Source organism: Typopeltis vanoorti, chromosome 16 (assembly GCF_054136105.1).
Source record: "Typopeltis vanoorti isolate ZY-2024b chromosome 16, IOZ_Tvanoo_1.0, whole genome shotgun sequence".
In the NCBI taxonomy this organism is placed as follows: domain Eukaryota; kingdom Metazoa; phylum Arthropoda; class Arachnida; order Uropygi; family Thelyphonidae; genus Typopeltis; species Typopeltis vanoorti.
In genome coordinates this window covers 16,083,134-16,104,469 of record NC_143564.1, presented here as the reverse complement: position 1 = coordinate 16,104,469, position 21,336 = coordinate 16,083,134, and the positions used below count along the sequence as shown (strand labels likewise).

Here is a 21,336-nt window from a genome sequence, read left to right as displayed (position 1 = left end):
ATTAGCTTTGCTCTTTTCTCCAAATTTTCTCAAAATATTTTTGTATGTCTCACAATCATTTCCTACTCTGCTATTTAGATCCCCAACAACGACCAACTTTTCATTTTTCATTGTATCAATTGCTTTCTCAAAAGCTTCAAAAAATTCCTCCACTTCTAACTTAGTAGAGCCTTTTGTGGGACCATAGGTACATATAAGTGTCATTGTCCAGTTCCCCATTCTGATATTTGCCCACATAACTCTATGTGATATTGACTACCATTCAAGAAGATTAGCCTCGTATTTAGTGTTGAATACTATAGCTACTCCTTTTCCTCGATTGTTATTTGCTTGAATATAATATTTTGTATTTATTGCTTAGAAATATCTCACCAGTTTTTGTCTGTTTTGTTTCAGTCACCCCTACCATGCTGACCACACCCCAGCTGGCATGAAATTCTGTCATGTTGTACCATCATTTTATATTGTGGTTTAAGTCAATAAGAATACAATTTGGTCAGTTAATTCCCAAATTGCCAGCTCATCCTCATTCATTCAGTATCCAGGTAGATACCTAACAAGGTGAACCATGAGAAGGTGAGGACTGGAGATTAAGTCAGAAGCCCTGGTCAATTTTGTGCATTCCTTTAAAGGGTATGTGGAGTTCTACTCTCAGTTATACAACACTGACCCTTAAGCACCCCTATATAGCAATTAAGGGAAAGAATAATTATGGAAAGATAACTTTACTCCTTGCCAATGGTAGCAAAATAGCTGAAGAAATAGAAATAATAAGTCATCACTTTGCAAGTGTTCGTGACATAATGAAAAATATCAATGTGAATACAGCTAGGGAGTAGATGGCATGCTGGTCAATGTGCTATGAAAATGTGCAATAGAACTGGCAACCTCTGATGAAGTTATTTAATCTGTCTGCTCTGGAAAGTTCCCAAGAGAGTAAAAAGAGGGTAACATGGTTCCATTACATAAAAGCAGCTCAAAAACAGGAGTACCAAATTACAGGAATGGATGGATAGTACAGCTTTGTGAAAGGAAGGTCCTGCCTTAATAATTTACTCCTATTTTATAAATGACAGCATAATTAGATGAAGGAAATTGCTATACCATAATACCATTGAACTTTGCAAAGACATTGGAAAACTATTACATAATTTGGAGCAAATGGTGGTGTGGATTGGGGTTTAGCTGACAGAGTAGTATGTGGTGGAGTGAAATCTAGACAACTGAAGTTAACTAATGAAGTGCTTCACTTAAGAGTTAAGCTAAGGAGGGGTGGATATTCAGTTGTCTGCTGATGATGCAAAACTGAGGAAGATGATAGTTGATAAAGGTGATGTACTGTATATTATCTTGTATAATGCGAAAAATTTATGGTTAAAATTTATGGTCTAAAGTTAAGGGTTCGCATTATATGCGGATTTAAAAAATATAACATCTTATTAGACTTGCACACACACAATATATACTACCTAATGCCTATGCAACCAAATCTACTTGACCCACTTGTATTTGGCGACCGAGCACGCATAAAGCCAGTAATGTAAGCAGTGCTAATATCCCACCCCCTTGGCTGGGATATGTTCCGGGTGCATTTAATGGAGGCAAGCAAAGAGAAAGCACGTGAGCTACGTACAGTCCTAGCAGTCACAGGTGGTCTAACTTCCAATTTGCAGCAGCTTGATTAAGCAGTTTAAAGATCACTTACTTGAAAAATGGAGAGAATGGACGTCATCTGGTTTGGTGAAGATGACAAAGGGTGGGAATTTTCAGAAGCCTGAGATCACCCTAGTCACCAGCTGGGTTAAAGAAGCTTGGGATTCGATACCATCTGAAATGATTCAACGCTCATTTCTTAAATGTGGAATAAGTAATTCAATGGATGGATCCGAAGATGACATCATATATGAAAGCGAGGATGACACACAACAAAATGGAGAGCATGATGACAACAACTGCTACACTGTTGACGCAATGCCTACAGATGAATTTATATATGAAATGTTTGATGACTCAAAAGATGAAGAATTTAAAGGATTTTGACATTTTGTTTTAAAATAAACATTTCTTTCATTAATTTGTATTGTTTTATTTATAATGTTAGGGAACAAGATTAACAGATCGCATTATACGTGGACATGGCATTTTAGGGCTAGTTTTCAAATAAAATTTCTAGTTCGCATTATACGCAAAAATATACAGTAGATATCTGTAGGTTGATTTCAAGAAATTGGCAGTGTGGGCAAAGAACAAGGTTGTCAATTTAAAGTTGCAAAATATGAGGCAACACGCTTCATGATGAAAGAGGTGTGTGATGGTGGACAGAAATTTGTGTGTCGCAAAAGTTGACAAAATAGCTAAGAATTATGGGGATGTTGAAGAACACAACAGCAAATAAAGATAAGGAGGTTATTATCTCCCTTTATAAAGCTATGATTTAGTTATATCTTGACTAATATGTACAGATTTGGTCACCTAGATTTCTTGGGGATAAGTAGGTGGCAGAGAGGATTCAGAAGCAGCTTTAAACAGGATTGCAGATTTTAGTTGACAGGCAGATGAGAGGACATAATAAAACTTTATATGTTACAAAAAGGGATTCTATACAACTGAAACAAGAAATTTTTACATGAGAAGAAGGTCAAAGAGGTGTATGTTTTATATTTTTTGCTTGGTGAATGAATTTTAGTGGTGAATGAATGGAATGGATTGCCAAAAGTTGTTATAAATAACTGGAGAGTTATTTATAAGAGTTTAAGAAGAGGTATAATAGGTACTGTATGAATAATAGTTAGTGTGGATTTCCAACAATGAGTGTACTGACTCCATGAAGATACCCATATAATAATATCCCAGGTCCAGATGATAGATTTTTAATAAATGTAGATGAAACCTGGTGTATTAAAGCATAATGCTTCTATGATATCATCAAGTTATTTATTATAATCACTTTCAACTAAACAGGAAAACTAGCATAACCATTAGTTTGCTTGCATCCAGACAATAGACCAATCCAGTATATGTTCTGCAAGCCTTTCATTTTGTAATAATGAAAATAAGCTAAACACTGCAGGGTTTCAATATAAGTTCCTAAAAAACATAACAGTTTTTTTTTTTTTCCATTGGCTTTCAAGGAAACAAATAAAGAATATTATTACCTTTACAACATTTGTTCCATCTGAAGCAGAAACAAAATAGAATGGAATTCCACATTTCTTTGGAAACTGGAAGCTTTTCTTTGTAACTTCATAATCCACTGAAAGAAAAATATAAATTCAGTAATTGGATATCAAAAATATAAATTGGATATCAAAATGATTTTCTATCACTATTGTGATAGAAAATCATTTTGATATCCAAGTAACACTGCAAAAATCTACTTATGATAACAAAAATACTGAATATCCAAAGCATAATACAATAAATAATGAAATTAAGCATAATATATTTTAAGTCTATTCATTCTAGAAAAGATAGAAGAAATTAGGGAATTTTAAAATAACATTAGAATTACAAAGTCTCAAAAAGTCAAAAAAAGCATAATCTGTAAACACATAACAAAGTATAATCAATATAGAGTTCAATTTATTATATGTTATAAACTGTTTATATATACAGATTTTTCATAAATAACAAATATACATTCATATGCATGCCATTCACCATATTACATGAGATTACATATTACAATTACTGAATATCTTCTAACATCTCCACTATTAAGAAGCACTAAGTGCACTTCCAACAATCTCAACTGTAATGTAATGAAATTTAATTTCAGCACATGTACCTTTTGACTGGAAAAGACTCAAGCTCAGTTCTCTTAATGATGAAAGGAATCTTTATACAGGCTTTTTTTTAAGTTTAAGGTGAGTTATCCAGGTTCACAGATATAGTATATTTTTTTTCCCCTCTTGTAGAACACAAATCATATGATGGATTCTGCAGTGTTGACACTGTGTGTGTGTGTGTGTGTGTGTGTGTGTGTGTGTGTGTGTGTGTGTGTGTGTGTGTGTGTGTGTGTGTGTGTGTGTGTGTGTGTGTGTGTGTGTGTGTGTGTGTGTGTGGCAACAACTAAATACTCTACTCATAACAGTGAATCTTTGCAGTCCTATACACACACATTGTCAACACTGCAGAATCCATCAATTGATTTGTGTTTTACAAGAAAAAAAAAAATGTACTATATCCATGAACCTGGATAACTCATTTTAAACTTAAAAGGCCTGCATAAAGATTCCTTTCATCATTAAGAGAACTGAACTTGAGTCTTTTCCAATCAAAAGGTACATGTACATCATACCTTCAAATGTGCTAACAAGGTGGTTTTAAAAAATGAGTGTGTCTGCCAGGAATCAAACCCTGGATATATCCTTCAGATAAACTGTGTTTAGCTAAAATACATGCCAAACAAGACCACTTGGATATCAGCCAATGCAGCCAAATACTAAGAGTTACTGTAGTTATCACAAGAAATGCTATCAACTGTGAAGATAACTGAAAATAAAATTTTGCTAACTATGCCAGCCTGGTTGGCCAAGTGGTTAGTGTATCTGCTCTCCAGTCAAAAGGCTGTGGGTTCGAATCTTGCCTTGGGCATGGATGTTTGTGATTGTCTGTGAAAATACTAGTGGCAGCAGTGGGCAGTAGATGGCATTGGTGTAGATGATAATGGTATTTGCGGTTTGTTGTAGTTGGTGGAGACAGAGAGTTGTGGAATACGTGACCTCCCTCGAACCAATTGGTGGCAACGTGGTCATATTCATTACAGTCAAATTCTCAGATGTAATTACTAGGTCAAGCACTCTAGAACCCCTAGCGTTTTCCATTACATGCTGTCGCAGATAGTTATCCCTTAATAACCACATAAAATCCAATTCCTTCCTCACATCTGTCCTCTCCTCCTTCCAATCAATGTTACCATAGTTGAAATCCCCCATAATAATTACCCTCCTTCCACTCATTGCATCTATTTGCTTATGCATACTATCTCCACTATCTATTCCATCACCTGGTCTATAGCAGCACCCAAATGTATATTTTGTTTTGCTAGTCTCAATCTCACACCAAATAGACTCAAATGTGCTCTTTTCTCTATCCTGCAGTTCGACTTCTATTCTCCTTGGCTGCAATTCATCAGCTATCATCAATAATACTCCTCCCCTCATTTTATTCTCTCTATCCCTCCTGAACACACTATACCTCTCACATTCTATCCCACTAGCTATATCAACTTCTGTCAGCCATGTTTCACTAATGCCAACAACCTGTGGCCAGGAAGAGCCAACCAAGGCCAAAAATTCTTCCTTCTTGTCCGTCTACTCCTATCTTGATGCCTTATACTAACTATCCCATTCTGATTTGTTGTCCTTCGTACTAGCTCGGGCATATTATACACATTCATAGACTCAACTACCTCCCAACTTCTGAATTTCAATGAATGAAAGTATCGTGATATTTAAAGTAGAATCAAAATTAAGTGAAATAAAATCATACTGCAGATAGGTTCAGAAAATTAGTAGCATTTAAATAAGCAAATCTATTTCCTAGAAATAAAATTTCTCAGCCCTATACACCAAAACTGACTGTCAGTTGTTTACAGCAGAAGGGAGTCTTGAATGATTCCTAAAAACAAGCAGAATGGAAAGAAAAATGTGTGTGTGGGGGGGGGGGGGGGGGGGAAGAATAGTAAATTGTTCACCAAGCACAATTTAAAGGTAGAGTGATCTCATTATAAATATTCTACCCTTTTACCAAATTAGTATTCAGCTTTCAAGCACTAATAATTTCCTAATTACGAGCAATGGGATTTCGGCCATGAGATTGTCTGTTGTGCTCTCTCTCTCTCTCTCTCTCTCTTCTAAAAGCCTTGAAAGATTAAAGTCATTATCAGTAAAGGCTGAAAAATGGAAACTGGTTGCCACTTGTCTTCAAGAAGTCAGGGCTAAAGGAGCTGTCTATTTATAGGAGCAGACAGAGTTCTTTTAAATCTAACTTTTTGGAGAATAAAAGGTGTGTTAGGGGAATTTAACTAAGAAACAAGACAAAAAGGAACTGGAAATAAAAAAGAAAAATAATATAAAAGTTAAAATAAGACAAGAAATGTAAGTAGAATAAACAATGCTTATAAAAATTTTAATACAAAATATATCTTGGCAAACAAAATCAAGCTTGATTCTTTGATAGCATGAAAGAAAGAAAACTTGTGCATTTCCCTCAGAAAGTAAACTATTGTACATTATTGTGCTCTCAAGTGAGAAAGGCCCAACACATGGGTGTTACCATAGGAACTAAATGATCCCATATGTCTACTCAGTAAAAGTTTAAAATAAAGCAGCTTAGAACAGTGCCATGATATAAAAAATTACAAAGGAGAGTGGCACTTTCCCATGTGTCCTGTTAGTGCATAAGAAATTGGATCAAGGAGTTTCAGAAAGGCAGCATCAGTCTACGTGCTCAAGTAAAAAAGATAATCAAGGTAGGATCAACTTATGAGTAGTATCATTAAGCAGGATACTGCAAAAAAAATATAAATGCTGTGGAATGAATATAAAGAGAAAAGTAATCTTGCTGATTACATTTCTACTCATGAATGTCATGCTACATTCATGAATAGCATGATGCAGAGGCAAAGAGGATTGACCATCACAGTAATTAAAAAAAATCAGGTTATAATTATTATTACCTGAGCTGGCCAAAGGAAAATGAAACTGAAGAGGTCTAACGTTATGTAGTGAATAAGAGCAGTTATGGAAGGATAACATCGATAATCACTTTTATGAATAACTTTGAATAACTGTGTACTGCACTGATGAGGAGAGAATGGTGGACAAAACTTAAACTTCAGAGGACATTACAAAAGTGGGAAAAATAGCACAAATATATCATCTGGATGAATGTTGAATAATTCCCCATAAGTAAGAATAAAAAGGGTTGTTATTATTATTAAGGGTTTTGATCCAATCACACCTGTATTGCTCTAGAGACTTAGTCACCTGGTCTTCTTGAAGATGAGGAAGTAGATGAGAGCATTCAGAGGTTGGTGACTAGTAATGAGTCTGTTAAATGCTTCCCATAAAGATACAGTGAATGTTTATGAGTTACAATTATAAGTAATAGCCAATTGTACATACTCTATTTTACACCTACATGTCAAGTTTGGTAGATAGGATAAAAATAAAAGTTACTAAAGAAGTTTCATAGGATTAATGCAGAGGAAATTTTTCAAATGAATGACAAGATGAAAGAGAATTGGGGGGGGGGGGGGGGGGAAAGGAGTTTACATGTATGAGTGTGGTTAACAAAGACATATGGACTGTGTTTTTTTTCTTGAAGAGTAGTGAATGAGTTACTATGGGTCAGATGAGTATACTGTTAATGATCATCATCATCATCATCAAATTCCTGCCATGTACCCTCAAGGGGTGTACAGGATATGACAGTACTACATGAAAAAATTACATCATTACTAACTTCCTATCTACAATTTTCCTCCAAATCAGTCTGTTACTTGTCAAGACTCCAACATTATCAGATCTTATATTTCTATCGTCTAAGGCACTTTGTACCGTATCAATCCACCTATATCTTGGTCTTCCTCTGGGTCGTTTTCCTGCCAACCTGGCAGAGAACACTTGTTTTGCTAATCTTTCCTCTCCCATTCTATTTAAGTGACCATACCATCTGAGATTAGCTCTGCTAACGCATTCCTGGATGCTCACAATGTCAAGTTCTTTCCTAATATCCTCATTTTTAATATGATATTGCCATTGATGCCATCTGTTCACGCCTCTAATCTTTCTCAGGATTCTCATATCTGCGGTTTCTAGTCTTTGGTCAAGTGTTTTACTTCTGACCCAGCTCTCAGATCCATAAGTTAAAATTGGTTTGAACACAGTCTTGTATACAGCTAATTTAGTGTTCCGACTAATTTCTTTCTTATTCCATATGAATTTATTCAATTGACTTCCCACGATACCAGCTTTGCTGATTCTGTTGTCTATTTCTATATTTAGTTTACCATCTTCAGTAAAAATTGTGCCTAAGTAGCTGAAATGTTTTACCTGTTCCACAGGTTCTCCATTCACAACACAGTTGACATTTTCAATGATTCTGCCTATTTTCATTGTCTTTGTCTTTTTATTGCTGACCCTCATACCATATCTATTACAACAGCTATTCAATTTAGTCAGAGAATCTTGCAGACTTGTAGCGGATTTATTTAGAAGTATAACATCATCCGCATAAAGCAAAGAGCTGACATTAACATCTCCAATTTTGATATCAGGTTTAATACCACATTCCTTCATAATGTGATCCATATAGATAATGAATAACAGAGGGGATAATGTACATCCTTGTCTCACACCAGATTTAACATTAAACCATCTTCCTGTACTTCCTTCAATTCTAACTGCTGACTCACAACTCAAATAATGACTAAGTATTGCTTGATATAATGCCCCATTGACACCATATAACTGCAGCGTATTGAATAGCTTCTCTCTTAGCACCTTGTCATATGCCTTTTCCAAATCGACAAAACTTAAATACAGATCTTTGTTATATTCCCATGCTTTCTCGACTATCTGCCGTAAAGTGAAGATCTGATCCTGACAGCCTCTATTTGGCCTGAATCCAGCTTGTTCTTCACCAAGCTTTTCTTCCACAATTCTTCTCAACCGTTTCTCAAGTATACTTGCATAGATCTTGCCAGGAACACTCAGTAGGGAAATACCTCTGTAATTATCACATTCAGTTTTATTTCCCTTTTTATATATGGGTACTATGAGAGCTCTACTCCAATCATCAGGAATTCGTCCTTCTGTCCAGGCTTTCTGAACTATGCAGTGCAGCCACTGTAAGACTCTTATACCACCATACTTCAGCGTTTCTGGTCGAATGTCATCTACTCCTGCTGCCTTTCCACATTTCAAGCCTTTGATGGCTTTTTCTACTTCAAGTATGGATATATATTCCTGACTGCATGCCTGGTCAGTGTTTTTTATCACTGTGCTGTCATCACTGCTTGTTTCATTTAGCAGTTTTTCAAAGTAATTACTCCATACTTCAAGGATATCTTTTTCTCCTGTTTTCATTTCACCTTTATCATCTCTAATTCCTTTTACAGCACTCTTTCCTCCATTCCTAAGCTTCTTCAACAACCTCCAGAATATTTTGCCACCTTCTTGATATTTATTTTCTATATTCTTGCCAAAGTCCTCCCATGACTTTTGTTTAGCTAGTTTTACACACTGTTTAGCTTTCTTACATTTGTCTCTGTATTCTGTAAGAGTAAAAGCTGACTTATTTGCCAGGAACTTTTGATATGCTTTCTTCTTTTCCTTCACTGCCTCTTTAACTTCCTGTGTCCACCAGGGAGTTCTGATTTTTTCATCTTTGCATACAACCTCACCACATGCCTCTCTGGCAGAATCAATCAATGTTTCCTTCAGAGTTTGCCACTGAATCTCCAAGGTTTGATTCCTGTTCTCAAACTCTTTCATTTTCTTTTCAATAATATTTCTGTATTTTAGTCTACAGTTTACATCTGAGAGCTGCTCAACTTTTATTCGCTTTAAAACTTTCTTACATGTTATTCTTTTCAATATGAAATTCAATTTTATCCTGCTCAAGACTAAATAGTGATCACTTCCAATTTCAAATCCTCTGTACACTCTGGTGTCCTGCACCAGGGAGAAAACATCACTATCAACAATAACATAGTCAATGAGACTTTTCTTATTCCTAGCCTCTTCTCTCCATGTGAATTTGTGCACATTTTCATGTTGGAACATGGTGTTAGTAATAACCAGTCCATGTCCTCAGCAGAAATCCAACAGATATTTGCCATTATTATTAGCTTTGCTCTTTTCTCCAAATTTTCCCAAAATATTTTTGTATGTCTCACAATCATTTCCTACTCTACTATTTAGATCCCCAACAAGGACCAAGTTTTCCTTTTTCATTGTGTCAGTTGCTTTTTCTAAAGCCTCAAAAAATTCCTCCACTTCTACCTTAGTAGAACCTTCTGTGGGACCATAGGCACAAATAAGTCTCATTGTCCAGTTCCCCATTCTCATATTTGCCCACATTACTCTACTTGAGACTGACTGCCATTCAAGAAGATTAGCCTCGTAATTTGTGTTGAATACTATGGCTACTCCTTCTTTTCCTTGATTGTTATTGCCTGAATATAACATTTTGTATTTATTGCTCAGAAAGATCTCACCAGTTTTGGTCTTTTTTGTTTCAGTCACCCCTATTATGTCGATCTGGTACTTATCTAATTCCTCAGCTAGCTCCATTTCTTTGCCATTCAGGCTTCTTACGTTGATAGTACCGATCTTTAACTCTGGTGATGTTGAGTTGGGGTTTGTTTTCAGATTTGTTCCAGTAGCTGACTTTTCGCTGTTCGCCCTGGTTCCCTGGCGAAAACAACGGGGGCCTTGTTTAACCTGGCGACGCCCCAGCCGGCATGAAATTTTGTCATGTTGTACCATCATTTTTTTATTTGGGTTTAACCAATAAGAATACAATTTGGTCGGCGAAATCCCAAATTGCCAGCCCATCCTCGTTCGTTCAGTATCAAAGTAGATACTCAACAGGGTGCACCACGAGAAGGTGAGGATTGGACATTAGGTCAGAAGCCCTGGTCGGTTCTCCGCATTCCTTTAAAGGCTATGTGGAGGTCTCCTCTCAGTTATACAGCTTTGACCGTTAATGATTTCAAGAAAAAAATATGATAGGTACTGTATTTGTAAAAGTTTATGTGGATCTCACATGATGTATCTTCAGGCTCTAGATCAGGGTTTCTCACACTGTGTTCCGCGGAAGGTGAATAGGTGTTCCGCGAGAAGTTCTGAAATTTGTCATTTTAGTTTTCTAAGCATATTTCATGAATAAATATTTTATAGTAAAAAATATTCTGAGGAGAATAATGTTCGTGAATATGTCGAAAAGCTCAGACCCAGAACACTAATAACATCTGTGTAGCGTTAATTTTCACACATCGAAACCTTTCAACATTCGGGAAAGGGAATGCTACTGTTTATGACAGGTCATAAAAATTGCCTGCAAGTCCATTACAACAATTGGTGTCATATCTTCTGTTCTCAAAACTGAAGGAAATGACATCTGTGTAGCAAATATCAGTGACCAAGCAGCATATTTTTATACATGGAAGTATTCATGAATTATCGTTAATTTTCACACATTGAAATCTTCAACAATCGGGAAAGAGAATACCGCTGTTTATGACCGATCAGAAAAATTGCCTGCAAGCCGATTATAACAATGGGCGGCGTGTTCTCAAAACTGAACGAAATAACATCTGCGTTGTAAATATCAGTGACCAATCAGCAAGGAAGTATAAAGAAATTTTTTCCACTGAAATTGAAGATCGAGGTAGTCTGTATCTGGTTCTCAAATCTATTACTACTGAATACTTTCTTCGCAAGTTCGTATCACAGTGTGTAAGTGCTTGTTCTGAAACCGGAGTGCCGTCATCTTTTTAAAAGTAATAGGAATACAGAGTTAAAATCTGATATGAATAAGAGACAAGGCACTTTGTTTAATTTTGGTATTAAGAAATCTCTTATTGAAGGTGTTTATGACGGAGCAGATAGTGAGTTATCCACCTCAAGCCTACGAAGATCTCCAGGATGTACAAAAGGAGGGGAAAACCACCAGCACACAGGAGACAAGTCTGCATTCACTTGTAAGTACTTATAATAATATTATAAATATATTTGGTGATCAGAATGGGATATGTCAATGAAAATAGCACAAATTAATTTAATGATGTTTGCCTGAAGAAACTACGACATGCCACAAGATTTCATTAGTCCAGTGATTGATAACTAATTTAAATGCAATAATTAATACTTATGTTAATGTATGAACTTTAAAAACTTTTGGAAAGTATTTACGAGTAAATTTGTTTGGACCGGGCCCTCGGAAAAAAAGAAATCAGCTAACGCCTTTTTATTCCCGTATATATAGGGAGTAGGCGAGGCGGCTCTTAAAAAAGAATTCTTCTTACTCTTTAAACTAATTTTATAATTAATATCTGATTTATTTCGAACTGTTTAATTTTTGTTATTGAACATTTTATCAAATCATTCTTATTACAATTGCTTTTACATTATTTGATACGGTTTAGTACTTTTCTTACAAGTATTGTTACAATTCATATTTACTTTTGTGTGTTGCACTTTTTTTTTACTATTTTGCATTATTCATTTACTTTTATATTATTTGACATTTCTTATTTATAATCTTATTGTTTTTCATACTAAAGTTACCTTTACAACACAATTCTATTTTTTATTATAGCTCTGACAAATATTGGAATTTGAATATTATTGAAAAAATACCCTTGGAATCTTGTTTAAAGACAGGAACTTTAACACAAGGAGGAGCAAGTACTTCTGCTGACACATCTACTAGTATGATTGGAGAAGATATGGAATTGCAAACTATGGTTTCTTCAAAAGCTAATATTAAAGAACAAGAGTCATCTAATAACAGACCAAAACGGAAGTACCATGAAAGTTATTTAAATTATGGATTTTACGTGTATTGGCAATACACATGTTCCTGATGTTTTATGTAATAAAATACTAGTAAACAGTTCTTTGGCTCAAGCTAAATTTCGAAGGCACTTCGAAACGAAACACACTGATTACAAAGGAAAAGATATAAATTTTTTTAAGAGACGATGTGACTCGCTAGAAAAATCTAAGCTTTAAATGGCTACAATCGCTTCAACTGAAAATGCAACAGAGGCGTCTTTTCGCGTGAGTTACCGCATTGCACTTCATGGTGAAGCTCATACAATTGGTGAGACGCTCATTAAGCCTTGTGTGAAAGACATTGTATCATGCATGTTAAACGAACAGGTTGCTAAAAAAATAGATGCAGTACAATTATTAAATGATACTGTTTCACACCGCATCAAATATCTTTCTGCTGACATAGAAAAAGAGCTAATTCATCGACAGACTGCAGTGAATATTCATTGCAAATGGATGAATCTACAGATGTCGCAGGACTCGCTGTATTACTAGTGTTTGTTCGTTACATATTTGATAAAAGTATTCAAGATTTACTCATGTGCGAATATCTATAAGAAAAAAAACCACCGAAGAAGATATATTCAACTGTATTAATAATTATATTACAAAACAGGGAATCGGTTGGGAGAAGTGTATTGATATTTGTACAGATGGTGCTCAAGCAATGGAAGGAAAGATGAAGGGAGTTGTAACATGTATCCTGCAAGTGGCTACAAGAGTCACCAAAAGTCATTGTGTTTTGCATAAACAAGCACTAGTAACAAAAATAATTCGTATATATTTAAAAACTATTTTGGATGAAACCGAAAAAATGATCAACTATGTAAAATCTCGACCACTTCAATCCAGATTATTTAAAATTTTGTGCGATGGGTAGTGCACATAATGCACTTTTATTACATACTGAAGTGAGATGGCTATCCAGAGGAAAAGCAATATTGAGGCTTTTTGAACTTTGTAATGAGTTAATGGTCTTCTTGATGCCACATAATTTAGGACAAAATTTTATTGAATTATTAAGAAATTCTTCATGGTTGATGAGTCTTGCGTATCTGGCAGATATTTGTACAAAGTTGAAAGTTTATTTTCCACTTGGTTAGAGTATAATAAATTTAGTTTAATCCTTTATCCAAGTGTGAGCAAACAAAGTTTGCGCCTGAAAGTATCTTCAGGACTGGGTTAAGGTGGTACAACACCAGGACAACTCGTTGCAAAGGTGGAGTAAGCTACCAACACTCCTATCTTAGTATCTCCTATAATGCAAAACACATCTCCTTGCGGATATGTCTAATATTATGCATTAAGGGAAGGGCCACTACCCAGACCGGTTTCGACCTTTATTGAGGTCTCTTCAGTGGGAGCCAGGCCCAAGTCGAGATATCAGGCAGAAGCATTAGCAGGTCATCTCCACCTATAGGAATTGCCAATTGGTGTGCCACCCTTTTTTAATAAATTACTCTGGATTTAGAGAAAGATGTTGAAAGTTTATTTTCCACTTGGTTAGAGTATAATAAATTTAGTTTAATCCTTTATCCAAGTGTGAGCAAACAAAGTTTGCGCCTGAAAGTATCTTCAGGACTGGGTTAAGGTGGTAACATGAAACAGGTAACATGTTGTACCACCTTAACCCAGTCCTGAAGATACTTTCAGGTGCAAACTTTGTTTGCTCACACTTGGATAAAGGATTAAACTAAATTTATTATTTGTACAAAGTGCAATGAAATTAACTTATCTTACAAGGAAAGAATATTACAATTTTTAATACAAGAGATAAAATTGCATCTTTTGATAGAAAGTTGCTATTCTGGATTTCTACAGTTGAACAGAATAATTTTGATTGTTTTCACACCTTGCATGAATTTTTGACTGAAATAAATTCTGAAGTAAATGAAGAAGTATCTACCAGGCTTCAGCTCAAGTGACTATGAAAGTCTAATTGATTTAATTAGTGACTCTGATTTAAAACAAAAATACAAGGAACTGCCAATAAATGATTTCTGGACAAGTATGTCAAAACTAGCTATTTGTTTTATTTCCTTTTACAATGCCATATTTATGCAAGGCAGGATTTTCATATTATGCTGCAACCAAATCAAAGTCCAGGAACAGATTCAACGCTACACCAAATATGAGAATTTAACTTTCTAATATTGTGCCTGATATCAAAAGAATTTGTAATTCAAAGACCCAAAAACATCGGAGTCATTAAGAACTTAATTTGCAATATACGTTTTACTATTTTAATGTGTTTTGTTTTTACTAATTAACATTTGACAATAAATGATTGTTTTTTCTTAACACTTAGATTTACTCATTTATTTTATTTATATTTACCTAACCTACAAAAACCAGCAAACAGGAGAAAAAGTCTGCATTCACTCGTAAGTATTTATAATATTATAAATTTTTGATGATCAGAATGGGATATGTCAATGAAAATCAGCACAAATTAATTTAACAATGGTTTAATTGATGTTCAATTAATTAATAATCAATTACCAATCATTAATAATTATCAATTATTAATTAACAATAAAATAAGCTAAATACCAATTAATTATTAATTAATACATTACAAAATAACCATGGTGTTCCGTGAACATTTCAGGATTTGTGAAGTGTTCCGTCGTAGAAAAAGTTTGAGAAACCCTGCTCTAGATGATGGCTAGATAATAATTATGAGAATAATAAAAATGACATACCATCAATTTTGTTGGCTGCACAAATACATGGAATTTCTGGCCTATATTCCCGTAATTCTTTATACCAGTTGTTTAAGTTTTTATAAGTAATTTTTCTTGTTACATCAAATACCTACAATACAAAGAAAAAATATAGTATGACACGAAGGATTTAAAAATTACATTTAAAATAATTTCAAAATTACATTCTTCCTCAGAAGATATTAAGCATGTTCAAGGGTACACTCACATTCTTCTTGCCATGTGTCTCAAAGGTTATTGATAAACAAGGAATACAGAGAACTTCATAAAGAATGCAAAGAAGTAAGGGGTTTCTGATTCACCATCCAATCTTAATTTGATGTGGTATGCTACATTGCTGCAGAGTAGCCAATAAGTCACGAAGGGATTTAAACATTTAATAACTTTTTTAATTCATTAATTCTTTCTATTCTTTTTTTTTATGTAATGAAACACAGAACCTGGAGATTTTTTTCATGAGTTATGAGATATTCACATTTTAAATTCTTTCATGACTTATGTATGGGCTACGCTGTAAATGTCTACTTGAAGAGCAAAAGAACAAGAATGGGCTATCAATCTGGAACTAAGCTGACTAAATTCATATTTCTTTTATCAGTAGAAACTACATATATATAATGATAAAATATAATCAAATATCATGCTGACTAGGATGCTCCACCATTCAAAACCGTATTTTTTATCAAGAAACCAAGGAAATCAGTGAAAAGTCAGCTAAGTTGCATTGTAATCACACTAATTTTCAGTTATTGTTGATAAAATTACTTAATATTGCATAGTTTTGTTTGCCTTGCGTATGTTAGTGCGTCAGTTTGTGTGTTTTTGGTGTGTTATAACTTATAATTTGATAAAACATGTTCCAAATAAGTATGGCACCTGTACGAAGGAAAATGGCAGCCAGTAATGATGGTATGCCATCTTTATCAAAGAACGGTAGTATAAAAGAAATGAGTCAGTGTACTAGCTGTGAAATGTACGCTTTGCGGAGTGCGGTTAGAAGATAATAAAGGATTGAATGTGTGTAGAAAATGTAGGGAGAATGAGAAATTGAAATGTATTTCGGATCGTGAGTGTGATATTTTTGTCAAACTTCAGAATGAAGAAAATAGGGATATGACAAGAAACGGCAAGGTTGTACATGAGAATTGTGAGAGTGTGAATACAGAAAGTGTGAATGATAGTATTAATGATTTCTCAGAGAATAAAAAAGATGAGATAGATGCATTGAGTGAGATCACGTTGTTGAATGGTGCGATAGAAATGGCAAAACAGCAGCTAGAGTGCATGAACAAAAGTCGACTGAATGAACCAACCAATAATAAAAGGTATGACAGGAAAAATAAACGTATGAATGTGAACATGAACAAAATGAAGGATAGAGTGCTGTATGGAGACTCTTTAGTACGAGGTGTGTTAGTAGAGGATTTGACAAAATCGTACCAACCTGGTGCGACCATAAAGGATGTAACTGAGTCTATTAGAGAGCAAAAGGAAAGAGTGAAAGAAATGATTGTTGTGGCAGGTACGAATGATTTGAAAGGAGATAAAATGGAAATGATAGAAATGATAGAAGACCTGAATGAATTGTTTGAGGTAGCAAAAGAAAAGAGTGAGAGAGTTAGAATGATTAGTCTTTTGCCACGGTATGACAGTGAAATGTTTAAAAGGCGGGCCATAATTGCGAATAACTTTATGCGTGGGTTATGTATGACGAGTGGTGTGGAATTTGTGGATGTGTGGAGTGAGTTTGATGGGCGAAAGGATTTGTATAAGATGGATGGCTTGCATTTGAATGGTTACGGTGTAAGAAGACTTGAGAAAGTGTTGCTGAATGTAGTGGATATGCCAATTCAGGGAAACTAGATTTGTTAAGGGGGGGGGGGGAGTAGATATACAGTCCTTAGGGAGGCAGTTGAATGTAAGAATGAATATAATATGCCAGAGCAAATAAGGACAACAAATCAGAGTGGGATAGTTGATATAAGGCATCAAGGTAGGGTTGGGGCTAATGGGGGTCTTAAATTCATGTACACTAATACTAGGAGTATTAGGAACAAGAAGGAAGAGTTTTTGGCCATGGTTGGCACTTCCAGACCACAGGTTATTGGTATTAGTGAGACATGGCTGACTGTAGATGATATAGCCAGTGGGATTGAATGTGATGGGTATAGTGTGTTCAGGAATGACAGAGAGAATAAAATGGGGGGAGGAGTATTGTTGATGATAGCTGATGAGCTACAGCCAAGGAGAATAGAAGATGAATTGCAGGATAGAGAAAAGAGTACATTTGAGGCCATTTGGTGTGAGATTGTGGCTAGCAGAACTAAATATACAGATGGATGGGAGATTTCAACTATGGTTGCATTGATTGGAGTGAGGAGAGGACACACGGGAGGAAGGAATTGGATTTTATGCGGTTATTAAGGGATAACTATCTGCGACAACATGTAATGGAAAATACTAGGGGTCAGAGAGTGCTTGACCTAGTAATTACATCTGAGGATTTGGCTGTAACAAATATGACCACATTGCCACCAATCGGTGAGAGTGATCATAGGGTCTTGACTTGGGAGGTGGCTAAAGGTGCAGAATTTTCAATTAAGACAGGGTACATGTGGAATTATCAGGCTGGAAAGTATGACAAGCTTAGGAGTTTGATTGGTTCAGTGCCATGGCATGTACAACTGCAAGGACTAGAAGTTGATAGTGCATGGGAGGTAGATAAGAAGTGCTTGCATGAAGCAATGGCTGACTGTATACCTTGAGTCCGAATAATAAATCAAGTAGGGGTTAAATGGATGAATAACACCATTAAGCTTGAGCTGCAAAAAAAGAAACAACTATGGAGGGAATTTAAGGAGAAAGGTGACTGGCAGGCACATGAACGGTATAAAGCGCAGGCCAGAAGGGTGACGAGTGTGGTAAGAAAAGCAAAAAAGGATTACGAAAGAACATTGGCCATGCAGGCTAAAGAGAATCCTAAACAGTTTTTTAGATATGTAGCAAGTAAAAGGAAAAATGTACATGGCAGAATGATTTTAAAGAATGCCGATGGTAGGGAGGTAACTGAATCAGTTGAGATAGTTGAGTTACTGAGTAAGCACTTTGCAAGAATATATCATCCAGGTGGTGACATTGCAGAAACGAATAAACCAGTAGATTATACGGGAATTGTGGTGAATGAAGTGGAGGTGAGTAGTCTATTGCATAACCTCAATGTCAATACATCTGTTGGATTGGATGGTATACCAGCTCGTGTTGTACGAGAAGCAGCTAAAGAATTGTCAGTACCCTGGACCATTTTGTTTAATTTGAGTCTCGGGTCTGGGTTAGTCCCGAGCAGGTGGAAAGAGGGGAAAATAGTTCCACTGCATAAAGGTGGTTCCAAGACTGCTGTTGTAAATTACCAACTGATTAGCATATCAGGAATCATTGTCAAGGTCTTAGAGAAATTAGTCAAGAAAAGAATACAGGATTGGATACATGAAAATGGGATATTGTATGGGGGACAACATGGTTTTGTGAAGGGTAGATCATGCCTCAGTAACTTGCTCACGTTTTATAACACAGTGACGGCTGAACTGGATAGGGGTAATGGGTTTACAGTGATAATACTGGACCTTGCCAAGGCCTTTGATAGGATACCACATGGAACCCTAATCAGTAAACTGGAGCAGATGGGGATAGATATAGGGTTGGTGAGATGGATAGGAGGGTGGTTGGAGGAGAGATACCAGAGAGTGGTTTATTCAGGAGTGGAGTCTAAAAGACGTCTTGTGACTAGTGGAGTGCCGCAGGGCTCTGTTCTTGGACCACTGCTTTTCAATTTGTTCAACAATGTTATTGGAAAGGATTTGAGAAGAAGTGTTCACTTGTTTGCTGATGATGCAAAGTTGGGTAGAGCAATTGTGAGTGCACAGGATGTCAAAATTTTACAGGATGATTTGGATGGTTGGAGGACTGGGCTAGAAAAAATGGATGTCAGTTTAATGTGGCAAAGTTTAAGGTTATTTTGTAAGGTTAAGTGTAAGGTTAAGTGTAAGGTATGCACTTTGGGGTGAAAAGCAGTATATCGCATTGGTGGAACTGTACTCCAGGAGATTGATGAGGCCAGGGATTTGGGAGTGTTGGTGGATAGGGAGTTGAAGTTTAGGGGGCACATTGCAAAAGTGACTAAACCAGCTCACCAAATCACTTGGCTTCTGAAAAATACTTTAACATGCAGAGACAAACAAGTTGTTGTTCCTCTGTATCGAGCCTTGATAAGAGCCCATCTGGACTTCTGTGCCCAGTTATGGGCACCAGGGTTTCTTTGTGATGGGGAGGAAGTGGAGAGGGTCCAGAGACGAGTGACCAAGATGATAGCAGGTCTGTGGAATGAACCTTATGAGAATAGGTTGAGGATTTGTGGGTTTTAGAAACTGGACGATAGGCGAAGGAGGGGTGATATGATTGAGACATTCAAATTACTGAAGGGTTTTTATAAGATTGATCCAGAAGATATTTTTGAAAATATGACTGGTGGTGGGAGGACTAGGGGCCATGCATGGAAGCTGGGCAAGAGTGTGGTTAGCAAGGGTGTTAGAGCTAGGTTTTTTTACTTGGAGAGTTGTGAATGAGTAGAATAAGCTTCCAGAGTCTGTTGTGGGTACTACGACCGTGAATGAGTTCGAGGCAAGGTGTGATAGATACTGTGTGAATGTTGAATAGTTGTTCTTGACATGATGTTAGGGCCTCCCTCGATGAGTCTGTCGACTCCTTGAAGTTTTCCGGAACAACAATAATAATAATAATAATAATAATAATAATACAAGTCAGGAAATATTTTGAAGAGCTTGTTATTGTGCTGTCTTCTAAGAACTCAATGAAACATAGGCTCTTTCTATGTTAATCAATGTCCACATACCTTTCTTTCAACACATGCTGAAGATGCATTCACAACTTGAACCCCATTCCATTCACTCACTATATGCCATATAGAAACCTGACATTAAAATTCTTCCTAACTAAACAATACTGTTTCCAAGGATGATCGTAAGTTCTCCCTCCATCCACATGATATGAGCTGCAAAATGTCACTTGCATCTGTACCAAAAGATCCCCTTACCAACTTGTATGTCATCTCCTGTCATTAGTCATTATTGAACTTTGAAGACATTTCTGAAGACTTCCCAACTAATCAGTGACCAGCAATAGCTGATATTTTAGCCTTCACCATCACCCTCTAGACTCAAGCTATGGAAAAATTCAGAGAAACTCATGTGTTTACTTGTGTCATTTCAAAATCATTTGGTTGAGTTTGGCACAGGGATCTATTTAGCAAACTGCCAATTTATTACCTGCCTTCCATTTGAAATTAGTTCAATTTGTTTTTTCATTGTTAGGCCAAGAACTTTTCAGACCACCCTCATGTACAGATCTCATTTAAGATGAACTAAAGAATCTAAACCAAATACAGGATGATAAAACCAAATTTTTAATTTATAACAAATAGTCAAGAAATCATGGATAAATGATTTCTTGACAAGCAATAGTATAAATAAAGATCAATTTTAAGTTTTAATGATCATTAGAAAAAAAAAGAATATGTTCAGGTATCAAAGAAAAATTCTAGGAAAGATTTATACATGCATGCTATATACACATATTTATACAAGCATAAATGGTGAACAAGCTCTATTAAGGTCAAAAAGACCAATTTTTTAGTTTATTTCAAATATTCAAGGAAAAGTGAGTAAATTATTTCTGAAGACTACCTGTCAAAAACAGAAACAGGATTTCTATTAAATTTTGACAATCTTGAAAAAGCATCTCATCAGGCATCAAACAGATAAGATACGGAAAACACTAAATCTGTATAGCGAAATTACACAGAGAAACAAAGCATATACCGTATTTGGTGGTATAAGACGCACCGGCCTATAAGATGCACCCCCGTTTTTGTACGCATTTTTTAAGAAAAAAACTTTATCACTGAATATCTATTATAATGAATTTACAGCTCTGCAGCCCTGTTTCCATGTTCTTTAGCACATACA

General features: G+C 35.7%; 1 protein-coding gene across 1 annotated transcript in view; it reads right to left on the bottom strand.

Moving 5' to 3' along the window:
• LOC150097868 (rab-like protein 2A) overlaps positions 1 to 21,336 on the bottom strand; it is a 105,426-nt gene that overhangs the window by 30,981 nt on the left and 53,109 nt on the right. Inside the window, exons 5-6 of the mRNA XM_090406215.1 lie at positions 15,278 to 15,389; positions 3,156 to 3,253 (exon numbers count right to left, since the gene is read on the bottom strand). Of these exons, the coding sequence (XP_090262341.1) occupies positions 3,156 to 3,253; positions 15,278 to 15,389 (210 nt within the window). The remainder of the gene's footprint in view (positions 1 to 3,155; positions 3,254 to 15,277; positions 15,390 to 21,336) is intronic.